At 47.8% G+C, this 14,360-nt stretch overlaps 1 protein-coding gene across 1 annotated transcript; it reads right to left on the minus strand.

Annotated features, from left to right (window-relative positions):
• Positions 1 to 141: 141 nt before the first annotated feature.
• HEPACAM (hepatic and glial cell adhesion molecule) lies at positions 142 to 13,785 on the minus strand. Its single transcript, XM_042904733.1, has 7 exons — positions 13,586 to 13,785; positions 3,348 to 3,689; positions 2,349 to 2,630; positions 1,962 to 2,061; positions 1,344 to 1,417; positions 973 to 1,043; positions 142 to 444 (listed from the first exon to the last, which is right to left on the minus strand). The coding sequence occupies exons 1-7, from the start codon at positions 13,668 to 13,670 to the stop codon at positions 142 to 144; spliced, it is 1,257 nt and encodes a 418-aa protein (XP_042760667.1). The 5' UTR covers positions 13,671 to 13,785.
• Between the last annotated feature and the right edge of the window lie 575 nt (positions 13,786 to 14,360).

Here is a 14,360-nt window from a genome sequence, read left to right on the forward strand (position 1 = left end):
CACGCGAGACTCGTCCCCGCGGGGACCTCCCCTGGCCCCTCGCGGCAGCGGCGGCGGCCGCGTTCCCCCGCCTTCCCCCGGGCCCCGGCCGCTTTGCCGGGCTCCCCCCCCCCCCCAACCCCCCGGGGGTGCCGAGGCGGCTCAGGCGCTGATCTCCACCGGGCTGGCCTCGTCTTGCTCGCGGATCAGGTGCACGCCCGCAGTCCGCAGTGTGCGCGAGGCGCTGCGCGAGCGGCCGGGCGAGCCCGGGGCCCGGGGCGGCGACGTGTGCGTCCGGCCCGTGGCGGGGGAGCGCGCCGGAGAGCGCGGGTAGCGGCGGGCCGAGCGGATGGGCAGCCCTGGCGAGCGGCCGGGTACCGCCGGCGACACGGAATAGCCTGGCGGGCCGGGCTCGGTGGCGCTCCGAGGCTCCGGGGCAGGGTTCTCCTCGGGCTCCGGGGAGTCCTGCAAGGACACGCGCCGCGGGGTGAGCGTCCCCTCGAGGGCGCTGGGAATACCGAGGCGGGCACGGCTCCCTCCACACTCCCACCTCGTGGAAGGCGGCAGACATACGTCTGGTTTTTCTTGCAATACAGACCCCTTAGCATAGTGCCTGGTAAGTAAGTGCTCAGGAAATGTTCAAATGCACTAACTTGACTGCTTTGTCCCCTTATTGTCTTCTTCCGCTTGGCTTGGACAGCCTGGGACAGACTTAGTTGTAGTATAGTGGGGGAAGTCACCAGAGTTGGTGTCCAGAGACCTAGGTTTGAAGCCTAGATCTGCCACTTATGTGTATTTACTTGTTCGACCCTGGGCAAGTCATTTCACCTCTGTAGGCCTTAGTTTTCTAATCCCTAAAGTGCAGGTGAGGCAAATATTTCTCAGGGTTAGTCTGAGCGCTGGAAAGAGACACGAGCATGGTATGGCTACCCAGCAGCAGAACGTGGCAGGGCTCACTGTGTGTTTGTGGGGCACCAGCAGGAAGCCGCTCACCTTGTCCTTCAGGATATACAGTGCCATGGGGTTCTTCCGCTCCTGCTCGCCACTTCGTGGGAGGGTATCTGCTGCACAGGGTGAAGAATGGGGGTGGCTGGCCCAGGTACAGAGCCCTTGCCACCAGCCAGCACCTGTACTCTTTGCTCCCCAAGTGGCCAGTCAAGGCCCCAACACAACCTCCACCAAAGGATCCAGAATACCTGGGGTCCTACCTTGGCCGCACCTCTCCCTGCTCTGCAGTCTTCGTGCAGTTGGTGGAGGAAGGGGCCCTGCAGAGCTGGCTTCCTTGTGGCCCAGTTCTGCCTTTTCCCAGCAGCCCACTGATCTGAGTGGCGATGGGATGGGTGAGTGGGTGGCTGGGAGCTCACCTTCTGGTTTCAGACGGTCATCATTCTGGTCCATATATTCCAGGGAGTTTTGCTTCTCCAGCTTCCTCTTCTTCCTGCAAATCAACCCACCAGCTTCTGAACAGAGCTGTGGAGCATGAGCAGGAGAGGGCCTGGGGGCAGGGTCCCTAGAGGAATCTGGTGGCAGTAGGAGAGTCCTTGTAACAGGGAGATGGGCTGGGCACAGTGGGCGCAGCAATAGTCCATAGGCTTTGGAATGAGTCACATCTAGGCTTGCATCCTGCGTCTGTGGCTAGCATTGAGGGCAAGTCACTTAACACATCTGAGTCTGGGTGTTATTATCTGTAAACTGCAGATGATCATACTTAAAAGGCAGTTCACTGCCCACAACCTTGGTGCCTGGCCCACAAAAGGTGCCCTGCAAGTGTGACCGTTATTACAGCACCGGGCTGTCGGGGGTGGTGAGCACATGATGTCGTTCGTTCCATACGCAACACATGGAATGGTAAGATGGATCTCCCGGGAAGAGGCGCAGGGTCCTGGGAGGATAAGTATCTACAAGGCTAAGAAAAGAACAGAGCTTGGGGTGGGGACAGATTGAAGGATTAGGGTGTCAGGGTGTGGAGCTTGGAGAGTTACCCAGACTTTTTGGAGGGTTTCCAGCAGGCACAGACTGTCACCAAGGTCACAAGGAGGAAGATGCCTCCTGTGGACAAGATGATGTAGAGGGAACTTCTTCCTAGGGAGAGAGAGAGGCAGAGAGGCGAGGGAGACTTCAGAGGGGCCGCAAGTATGGTGAGCAGAGCTCCTGCAGCGGAAGGAAGAGAAAAGGAGCCCCAAGCAGCATGGCTGGCCCATGGCAGAACTCACTGAACCCACTGCCCACTGTTGCTGTCCTCCATGGAAAGTTGGCCCACCTCTGCCTTTCCCCATCCAGGGGCACTCTGTCTGGGATGTCCTCAGTCCCTCATAGCACTTGCCTCTCGGGGTTTTGAGTCCTAGGGGCAGGCGGGCAGGGAGACTCACTGTATACGGTGATCTTGATGGGCAGGCTGCGGCCCTGGCTAATGGGGTTCTCCACCACACAGCTGTACAGGTCGTCGTCCTCCATGAGCACGCGGGTGATGGTGAGCACCTTGTGGTCAGGGGACAGGAGCATTCTCGAGTCATTGAGGAGGGGTTTGCCATCCTTCAGCCAGGTGTAGCTGGGCTTGGTGCCGTTCTCGTGTGAGCAGTTCAGGGTGAAGGCCTCGCTGAGCTCCAGCACAGTGGTCGAAGCCACTAACACCTGTGGCCTGGAAATGGGCACTGAGTCCCGGGGGTGAGAGAGGCTGTGAGCCATGGGCCAGACAGCTTTTCCCTTCCCCTTCTTACCTCCCGCCTTCTAATATATCACAACTCAATTTGTGGTCTCAGAGGCCCTTCAGGGATCTTCGGTCCCATCTTTCCCCATCACCCACCCATCCGTTCGTTCATTCATTCATTTCTTTACCAAGTATTTGCTGAGCACCTACTAAGTGCAGAGGGTACAATGCTGAACAAGATAGCCATGGTCCCCGCCCTCATGGGCCTTCCCTTCCTTCTTCTCAAATGCCCTTTCAAGATGTCGTAAACTGGCCCAGCCTGAAACATATTTCAGTTGAGTGAAACCTAGGTCCAAATGTCTGGGTTCAAATAGTGGTTCTATCATGTGCTAGCTCTGTGACTTTGGGCAAGTTATTCAACCTCTTCGTGCCTCAATTTCCTCATCTACAAAATGGGAATAATGATACTAACTATCCCTACCTTATTATAAGCATTAAATGAGTCAGTATATTTCAAAACACAGAATAGTTTCTGGTACGTAGTAAACACGCTATACACGTTCACTGTGGCCTATCTGCCGACTTCTGGTGTCCAGTGGTCTCTCTCTCAGCTCCCCGGTGGCTTCTGTGTTGCGATTCCCAGGGTCTGGCCAGTGTAAGGGCAGACCCTGCCCCAGTCCCAGGCACCAGCCCTGCCCCCTTCCCTGTCAGAGCACTTTACCATCTACAGTGAGGTTGATCGTCTTCTCCCCGGTGAACGTGTCATCCGTGATGGAGATCTCAACTTCATAGGTGCCCTCATCGGCCAGCTGCAGGTCACTGAGAAGCAGGGAGCCGTTTTCAAAGAGGCGGATGCGGTCTCGGTAGTCAGGCCGTAAGGTGCCAATGACCTCTGTGCCGATGGACTGTACCACGGTCACTGGCTTGTCCCGCTTCAGCTGCCACTTCACGACGGGCTTGTCACTGCTGGTGCTGCTGTACTGCACGGAAAGCAGGGCTGACTTCCCCACCGTGCCATGGATCAGGCGCACCGGGCTGGTGATGTTCACCCCCTCCAGGGGCTCTGTGAACAGACGCCCATGGGGAGATGGCAGTGTCAGGCCCGTGGCTCCCTACTCCTGCTCCCTCCCTTAGGTCCTCTGATGTCTTTGTGCCTCACCCTCTGGGCCCTTCACTCCCTGGCAGTCCTTCCTTCTTACCTTTGGTGCCATGCCTCTCGACTACAGTTCTGGCCCCTCTGATTCTCCATCACCCCTCACACCCAGCCCTTGCCCTAAGTCCTTCTTCTCCCTGGCTCTCTACCTCTGGCAGTTTTCTCCATTGCCTCCTCTCGAGGAGGACCTGTGGCCAACGCACGCGCTATGTGCTCCGTTCACAGAAACGTTTACTGAGTACTATTCTGTGTCCTCGCGATAGATCAGTGAGCAAAACAGACAAACACAGATCTCAGGGTGAATTTGTCAGATTTTCTTCTTGATTGGGGATTGGGAAAGTAGAGAATGGAGAAGCATGGGAACACAGATTCATAAAGAAAGGAGTATGTCACAAGACAGTGCCAATAAAGGGGAAGTTTAGGGGCCAGAAGACAACTAGACCATTCTTCATTCGTACCAAGAGTCTCCCCCTCTCCTTGCCCCTGCTGCATGTAACACTTCACTTGACCTGCCTGGGGGCGAATAGTCCTGCAACTGAGGTTTTGAAATACACCCAGACGCCAGCCCAACTTGCAACCCCTATAGAAGAGGGATTTGGGATGGGTAGAACAAAGTTTGGAATCAAAAGGCCTTATGAGATTGGGCTCCGCCACTGACAGGCTGTGTGGACCTGGGCAAGCCATCATTCTAGGCCTCATTCTTCTTGTTTAGAAACTCAGGATGCAAACAATAACAAGAACAACTGCCTTATCAAGTTCACAATGGAAGAGCACAACACATACATCAGTTATTATTGTGTAGTGGAGAGAACACAAGAGTGAGCATCAGAGACTTGGGCCCTTACTGTTGACTTAGGACCTGGGAAAAGTCACTTACCTGTTCGGGACTCAGAGAGGTGAAATAAGTGGTAATCTTGATGTCTCATTCATTTGTTCCAGCCCTGAAATTCTGGGATTTTATTATCTTGTCCAATGGTTGCCCCATCTAGAGACATATCTCATATTTCAGAGACCTCTTAGAAGCTTTGGAACCTGAACAGACGCCATTCATTGGTGTTACATGGCCTTGCAGAGCAACACAACCACCCAAAGGAGGGTCTTCTTTTGGGAGGGATGTCAGTTGGGAGCGGGGCTGAGTTTAGCTAAACAGACACATACATGTCAGGTTCTCAGTCTCTCTGCACCCCCAGCTGCTCTCTTTGATGGTAACACACCCCTGAAGTTCCCTCTTTCTTTCTCTCCAGTTTCCCACTCTGCTACTACTGCTGTTTAGATTTGGGGAAGCAAATTGTACCTTTCCTTTCCTTATTCTTCTCCTTGTGCTTAGAGGACCCAGACCAAACCAAAAGGGAATTAAACTAAAAGATGAATTGAGGAGATTGAAGCAAATTTAATAAACGTATTTAGTCAATTTTTGGAACAAATGCTTTGTTAAGTAGCAAGCTCATCATCTTTGGAAGGGGTCAAGGAAAGGCCAATTGTTGTTCTTTCACCTCTCTATGCCTCAGTTTCCTCCTCTGCATAATAAGGTTTTGGGGCCAGATGATCACAAGGGGCCTTCTCATCTCTGACATTCTATGATCCCATACCTGCCAGGTCTGTTAGAATCAGGAAACCTTAAGTATGAAGGTTGAATCATGAAACCTTAAGTCCTAGAATGATTAAAGCTGCCATATGTATGAATATCATATGCTTGTTATTGAGAGGATTTTTGATTTGGGGGAAGTAGAATGGCCAAATCAAATATTGTCAAAATTTTTTTTAAGTAGGCTCCATGTGGCTTGAATAAGCCCCCCTCCAAGGCGGGGCTTGAACTCACAACCCTGAGATCAAGACCTGAGCTGAGATCTAGTGTGATGCTGAACTGGCTAAGCCACCCAGGTGCCCCTCAAATATTTTTTATTAAAGATATTTGGTAGGGCGCCTAGGTGGCTCAGTCAGTTAAGCATCTGACTCTTGATTTCAGCTCAGGTCATGATCTCATGGGTTGTGGGATCGAGCCCCGCATCAGGCTCTGTCTGTGCTGACAGAATGGCGCCTGCTTGAGATTCTCTCTCTCCCTCTCTCTCTGCCCCTCCCCCACTCACACTCTGTCTCTCTCAAAATAAATAAACATTTAAAAAAAGATATATTTGCTCCCATAGAACATGTATGAAGATGAAAACAAATGAAATCTAGTTCTGGCTCATCAATTTGGAAGAAGAGGTGGTGGAGACTAGACTCTTGTCCTCCCCAATAACTTGGGGTGCTACTAGGAATCCCTCTGGCTGTCTGTATCAGATTGAAATCCATTTAACCACAGAATCCTTAGGATTTCTTCCAACTGTTAATTTCTTAAGATTTCTTACCTAGCAACTGCTAGGTCCCAGGCTTGGCTTGATTTGGAAAAGCAAGCTTTCGGATTAACCTGAAGAGGCAAATAGACTTTGGTATGTGTGACTTGAGGTGGCCCTGAAAAGAGTCATTGAGTTTCATTAAAGGCCAGGGTGGTGGTGATCAAATAGTTGGGGAACATCTATTCAGGACATAGTCTGCAGCAGTGGGGTTTGCACGTGAGGGTGGTATATGCAGAGGCGTCTTGGGGCTTAGCCACCCCAACCACCAAACCTTGAGGGTTCTCATTTCCTCCTTCTAGGAAGCTGAGAAGTGATAGTCCAAGCCCCAAAGAGAAGTGAAAGGGATTCTCTCTTCCTTCGTTCTTCTCTGGCCCTCCCTTGAGCTTCCCTTGTCTTATATCTCTCCTATTCCGTACAAGGTCCTCGTGGTCCTTTTGTGATGTCTTCCCAGCTCAGGTCAGTTCTTTCTGCCAGTTTAAACTTGATTCTTCTGCATAAAAACATTGGAAAACCTATAACATATGGATTGCCCTAGGCTTCCCCCTCCTGTAGGTGGGCGCCTTCCTCATGTGCAGGAACATGGGTATGCCCACGAATTGCAGGGGTGTTTGTACACATGTTCAGAAGTGAATGGAGCAGTCTTTCTCGGAAGCTGACAAAGAGAGTATTTTGCTGAGCAAACACTGTTTCCCAAAACTCTAGCCAAAATTGGAGTTGGTATTAAGTTCAGGGTTCCACAACTTAACAGGGGACACAGTGAACTGGGATGGATGCCAAAGCAGGACACAGAAATGAGGAAATGGCTAACAACTAGGATCCACAGTGGAAATAAAAGAGACTAGGGCTATTCAACCTTGAGAAGCGATTAACTTAATCATGGTGCTTGAGTCTCTGAGGCATCATTATGTAGAAAGTCTCTGTTCCCACTGGAGGCTGAACAAAAGGAAATTGACATCACAGCAAGATTTACCTGTCAACTTAAATGATGCCATGCTGGGTCAGATGGGTGGCCCCTCTCAAGTGGGATTTTGACCAGCTGTGACACCAAGGAATGTCAAGCTTTAAAGCATGAGAATGTACCTGCCAGTAGCTTTGGGTTCCCTTCATAGCCTCTCCCTTTAAGGCAACCATCATCTGCTGATCTTTATGTGCTCCTTTATGCTTGCCAAAATTTTTCTCTTGGGGCACCTGGGTGGCTCGGTCGGTTAAGTGGCCAACTTTGGCTCAGGTCATGATCTCGCAGTCCGTGAGTTCGAGCCCTGCATCAGGCTCTGTGCTGACAGCTCAGAGCCTGGAGCCTGTTTCAGATACTGTGTCTCCCTCTCTCTGACCCTCCCCTGTTCATGCTCTGTCTCTCCCTGTCTCAAAAATAAATAAAACGTTAAAAAATTTTTTTAAAAAAACAACAAAATTTTTCTCTTACCAGTATTTGCCTTGAATTTTCCTTTTAGAAGTGTCGATGAAACAATGCCAAACATGTATTCTAGGATTTGGTCTTTATACACCTAATTCATACTCACTAACACCATTGACTCCAGTTATAGACTTTGTGTGTGTGTGTGTGTGTGTTTGTTTTTTTGTCTCGTTTGTGTCTGTCACCACAAGGAAGTCCCTTTGACCATCATAGACACACTTCTCTGGGCTTTCTCCAATTCTATTATTTCTTTTTTGAGGTGCAGGGACCAGAACTACAATAATACAATAATCCAAAGACAGCACACAGCATGATTTTCTAAATGGAAAACTTTTTGCTTTCTGCTTTCGGTTTTTCATATTCTTCCTAACGAACGATGCTCTGAAAACAACCCCCTCCTCTGCTCCTTAGAGGTGTACCACTGATTGCATACATGTTGAGGTTCCTGTGTTGTGTTCTTACACTGGTATCTATTGAGCCCTCCAAGGGCCTACAAGAGTGTGAAATCATTTTAAGTGTCAACCACTCAGGAACGTAGGGGAAAGCCAGGAAACAGAAATTGTGAAGAAGGCCCTTGGGATCCAGGAAGAGAGGGGTCCATATACCTTTTATCTGTGCTCAAAGAGTATAGATGTCCAGTAACGCATACCTAGCTATTAGGTATTAAGATGCCACATGGAGATTTATCCTATTTTAGATCAGAACTAGCACTATTGTTAAGCTGTCAGTTCTCCCAAACCGACTTACAGGTTTACCACAATACCAATAAAAATCGCAGGAGGTTTACTTTGTAATAGTGGCACAAGAATAGACAAATAGATCAATGGAATAGGATAGAGAGGCCCAAAATAAACATATATGATCACTTGGCTAACGACAAAGGTGACATTGCAGTGCACTGGGAAAAGGATTATCTTTTTAATAAGTGGTGCTGGACCATGTAGGAAAGAAATGAATTGTGACCCTTACCTCACACCTTACACAAATATCAATCCTAGATGGATTGCAGATCTAAATGCAAAAGGTAAAACAATGTGTTTTTTTAAAAGAAAACATAGGAGGGGGTGTCTAGGTGGCTCAGTGGGCTAAGCATCCAACTTCGGCTCAGGTCGTGATCTCACAGTCTGTGAGTTTGAGCCCTGCATCAGGCTCTGCGCTGACAGCTCAGAGTCTGGAGCCTGCTTCACATTCTGTGTGTGTCTCTCTCACTTGGCCCCTCCCCTGCTCATGTTCTGTCTCCTCCCTCTCTCAAAAATAAATAAACATTAAAAAAAGAAAAGAAAACATAGGAGAATATCTCTGTGACTTGAGGGCAGACACAGATTTCTTAAACAGGACACAAAAGTGGTACCCATAAGAGAAAAAAGATACATTGGACACAGTGAAATCAAGAGCTTCTGTTCATCAAAAGACGCCATTAAGAGAGTGAAGAGGCAAGCTGCAGAGCGAGAGATATTTGCAATGCATATACCCTTTAGGGGACTCATATCCAAAATATATTTCTTAAACTCCTACAAATCGATAATTTTTTAAAAATCCAGAAAACTTAGTAGAAAATGGGCAAAAGACTTAGAAGAGGTACTTCACAAAAAAGGATCTCCAAATGGCAAATAATGGTATGAAAAAGATACAACTTTATTAATAATCATGGGAATGCAATTTGAAACTATAATTTGATACCACCGCCTACTCATTAGGATGACTAACATGAAAAAGAGAAAACACAGTTGTTGGTGAAGATGTGGGGTATCTGGAGCTCTGTTACACTGCTGGTGGGAATGTAGATGGACATAATCGCTTCTGAAAATTGTTTGACCATACTTACTAAGGCTAACCACATATAACTCAACAATTCAACTCCTTGGTGTATCCCCAAAGAAATGTGTACATCTGTTCACCAAAAGACAGGCACTAGAATATCTTAGCAACTATATTGACAAAGCCCCAAACTAGAAACAACCAAAGTGTCTATAAAAGTTTAATAGATAATTTTTTAATGTTTACTTATTTATTTCGAGAGAGCACGCTCATGCTTGTGTGCAAGCAGGGGAGGGGCAGAGAGAGAGGGAGAGAGAGAATCCCAAGCAGGCTCCTCACTGTCAGCACAGAGGGGCTCCGTCTCATGAACCGTGAGATCATGACCTGAGCTGAAATCAAGAGTTGGATGCTTAACCCACTGAGCTACCCAGGCGCCCCGAATAGATAAATAAATTGTGGTGTATGCATACAATGGAGTACCATACAGCACTGAGACCAAACAAATTATAATTTCAACAACAACATGAATGAATCTTACAAATTGTGGGGTGCCTGGGTGGCTTAGTTGGTTAAGCATCAGTCTTTACCTCAGGTCTTGATGTCACAGTTCATAAGTTCGAGCCCACTTTGGACCCTCTGGTCCCCCCACCCCCCTTCAAAAACAACAACAACAAATTTGGAGTTCAGCCAAAGAAGCCAGATACAAAAGAATGCAGGCATATGATTCAGTTTATATGAAGTTCAAAGACATGAAAAATTAATCAGCATTAGAAGTTAGGATATCACTGTATCCCTGGGGGAGGGCAATAGTAACTGAAGTATTGGGGGAGGTGCTTCTGAGATGCTGAAATATTCTATTTCTTGATCTTGGAGGCTGATTACATGGGTTCATTCACTTTTTAAAGGTTTATCAACATATCCTTACACTCAATGCATTTCTGTGCATATCTCTGTTAGAAGAAAAGGACAGCACCTACAATGTGAAGGTGATCTTAAGGCTAAACGGGTGGAAGCCAGGTAGGGGACTTCTTCCCATTGGGTCCCTGGAGGATGGAATAGTTCTAGGATCTGGGAGAGGAAAATTTTGCAAATCAGATTATGTAGATTTATGGCATGCCATGTTTATGTTTATATGTCAGCCTCTAGAAAAACCTTGCTTGAATGTTTCATGACTTGGGCTGTGATCAGTTTAGGAAAGCCTCATTTGTCCCTATTAGGGACAAAGCATTAAAGACTATTACTTGCCCCCTTTAAGCGTCAATCTTAAAAAACTACATTTCCCAGTCTTCTTTGCAGGTAGGTATGGCCATGTGACCAAGTTCCAGCCAGTAGAACCAGTGGAAGTGATAGGTACCAGTTCTAGGCTAGTTTAGAAAAATGTTTTTCCTTTAAAAAAAAAAAAATTCTCTGCCTGAAAGAAATGGAGATAAACCTCGGGGTGACTACTGGAAGCTGACAGAGAGCTTTATCAGCTTGGTCCCTGAAAAAGCTTCAGGAATCAGAGCACTTCCTCATCCCAGGCCTAGTCTAGAACCACACTGTACTATTACATGGCTAGTGCCAGGAACGTAAATTTTGGGATTCATTACAGATGCTAGTATCTTCCTAACTAATATAGTGAGGATGGCAGAAATTCTTTATGGAATCCCAGCTCTTTATTGTTCTTGAGTCCACAGCAGTACAGTGGCCTGACCCTGTACTTCTTTACCTCTTTACCCACCATAGGTCATAAATCTCATCCTATTAGCATAATTTATATTTAGAATGTTTTTTGCCGCATATACTGAGTAACATGCTCCCACACAGAAGAGACTTTGTCACTTTTTGTTTTCCCTTGGTCATGCTGACTGACAAGATCTTTCTATAATTTTTTTCCTTACCATTCGATGAACGGTTTCCTTACCATTCCTGGAAAGCGTTTAGGGAGAACTCCGATTGGTATATTACATTGAGCACTTCGTGTTCCCAATCCACTGACTGCCTACCTTTGACCTTGTAATTTCCACTAGACCGCTCTCACTAAGGCTAAGAGTTAGCCTCTGAATTTCTGTATCCAACAAACTCTTTGAATTGTAATATAATAATAATAATAATAATAATAATAATAATGATAATGATAATAATAGTTGCAGATATAATTGGCCCTTGATATACTGGACCTCTTTGACACTTTTGATGCTATCAGAAAAACTCCAACTCCCTTTCTGGACACCACAGTCTTTTAGTTTCCCCTCTGTCCCTCTTGCGTGTTCCTTCTTGGTCTCCTCAGCCGGCCTTTTCCCCCTCTACCTCCTACAAATCTGGGGTTACTCAGTGCTCCACGTTTAGCCCATTTTCTCCCCCTAGGCGATATGACCCATTCTCACTGTTTTGGATCTCACCTATAGGCTGAGAGCTTCACCTGTCTCTCTTCACCTCTCTCCCCTGTCCCCACCCCTACTTCAGGCTTTTCAACATTTCCCCACAAATGTCTCTTAGGCATTTCAACCTCAACCTGGTCAGGACTCATTATCACACTTCAGACCCCATCCCAGTGATCGGTTCAAGTTTCACACAGAAATCCTACCTCCCTTTCTGGATCCTCCTACTTCCTGTCGATCACTAGGTCCTGACTTTCCCTCCAAAATATTATCTCCATGTGCCTGCTTCTCCCTCTTTTTATTCTATTTCCAGCTCATGTGATTTCTCTCTTGAACTATTGCAATAGCCTTGTCATGGGTTAAATTGTGTCCACTCCTGAATCCATATATTGAAGTCCTAACCTCAGTATATTGAGTGTGACCTTCTTTGGCAATGGGATTATTGCTAAACTGCGGTCATCCTGGGGTAGGCTGGGCCCTTAATCCAACATGACTCATGTCCTGATAAAAAGTGGAAGTTTGGACACAGACACAAGCACAGGGGGAATGTCCTGTGAAAACAGGTTATGTTGGCACCAGCCAAGGAACTACCTGAAGCGAGCAGAGAGGCCTGGAATAGATCCTTCCCTAGAGCCCTGAAGAGCCTGTGACCTTATCTCAGACTTTCAGCCTGCAGAACTGTGATACTATACATTTCTGTTGTTTAAGCTACCCAGTTTGTGATTCTCTATGACAGCGGCCCTAGCAAATGGATACAGGCTTCCTTTCCTCTCATGTTTGCCTCTGGTTTCTTCTCCAATGTCTCCCTGTAGAGTGAGCTATCTGAAATACAAATCTGGTCCTGCCAGTCCTGATTACCAACCGCCCAATACCCCTTCCCCTCCTCCACTGTTTACAGATTATATTCCAGGGATCTTAGTATGGTTTCCAAGGCTCTCGCCTGATTCACATTTTCCTCTTTAGCAGTGGTGAATGGCTGGGCTCCTACTAAACACAGGATGCTATTCTAAAATGTTGACCTTTACCCACTTCTCCAACTATAATGCACACTCTCACACCTACCTCTTTTTCTCATCCTTTAAAATTTAGTCCAGACACTCCCAGGAAACCTCCCCTGATGTTCCCCCACCCCACCCTGCACCTCTAGCACCAGCTTTCTGGATGGAGTAGGTGACCTCTCTCTGATCCTGGACATCCTTTGTGTATCTGACTCATAGTAGTTTCTGCATTTTATTAAAATGATCTCTGCATCTGTTTGCTTCACCAAACTGTGAATTTCTAGGCTCTCTGGAATAGTGCATGTGTGTGTGCATGTGCGCACATGCATGCACACACACACACACACACACACACACACACAGAAACACATCTATTTAAAGTAAGATCAATTCTCTAAGGAGTTGGTAGGGGGCAGTACAGAAGGTAGGTGTCTAGGGCATGGGGTGAATTATGGATGGATTGGTGTTATTTCCAAAAACCAAAAGGCTCATTATCTCCAAAGCTTATTTCATCTCCCTTGCTGTTTTGTGCTCAGAGAAGCCAGGGTGGGGGTTGGGGAGGCACAAACCCCAGATCTCCCCCACCCCTCCAAGCCCATCATGATCCCTTGGAAAGAATGCCTGACTGGCCCACGCCAACAAGACATCCCATAAGAAATGGCTCACTGCCCTCTATCTAATGTACTGAATGCCGTGGGAGCTCCAAAGTCATGCAGCCTTTTGGGGGAGGGGCGCAGGGGCTGGGCGGGAGGCACACAGAATGAAGAAATACATTCAACACTAATGCCTGAATTCACTGAGATGCTTCCCACGGGGCGGCAGCTGAGCTCTCTCCCCTCCTCCCAACCTAAAGTCATTCTGCCCTTTAACTCCCCCTCCCTCTCTTTTGAAAGTACCGGGTCCCCTCTCCAGACCGTTTCTTACCCTTCTGGTCTCCTACCTGTCTGGATCAGAAGAAGGTAGACAAAAGGGGTGAGGCTCAGGGCACTGAAGGCTCTGGACAGGGCTCCCCTTTCTCTCTTCATTTTGGGTGGCGTTCTCCAGCTCTGGTGCAGACAATTAGCATGATTTCTCCACTCTGGGCACGTCCCTTTGTACCACTCGGAGTTTCTCTGCCCGAACACAACTCTGCCAACTTCCCTCTGAATACACAGAGCCCTGTGTATTGCTGGACTTGTTCTTTCCTCTCTTTCAGACCTGGCATTTTCTAGTTTCAAAGCGCTACATCCCCAGTTCAGAATGGGGTATCTGCTTAGGATATAATCTCCAATGTGGGTTCTAATCTGATGGGTCCCATCCGTTCTTTGCCTGCTTGAGCTGAGCCCCACTACCAGGGGGAGATGAGGATCTGGGCTCCGTGAGGGGACTGGGCTGGGACACACTCTGAACTGGATCTTGTGTCCCAACCTATCCTGTCTCCACCTCACGCTCCTTGTTCCTGCGAAGGAGGGTGGGTGCCAGGGACAGACCTCCAATAAGCTCTGAAAAGGGAGGGAGAGGAGCTTTTAAAAAGCTGGGAGAAAGAGAGATCCCAGAGAACTGCTGACGAATGGAAAACCCCTGTTCCACCCCAAAGGAAGAAGATTGGAAAATGACTTGAATTCTATTATTTTCATACCTGTCCTGGTCCTGCTTGGGATTCTCTCTCCTATCACAGAATCACATAGATGCTGGGGACCTCTTTCCAGAAGCCATTCTGTTCATTCCCCTGCCTC

The sequence above is a fragment of the Panthera leo genome, chromosome D1 (assembly GCF_018350215.1).
Source record: "Panthera leo isolate Ple1 chromosome D1, P.leo_Ple1_pat1.1, whole genome shotgun sequence".
Taxonomy (NCBI): domain Eukaryota; kingdom Metazoa; phylum Chordata; class Mammalia; order Carnivora; family Felidae; genus Panthera; species Panthera leo.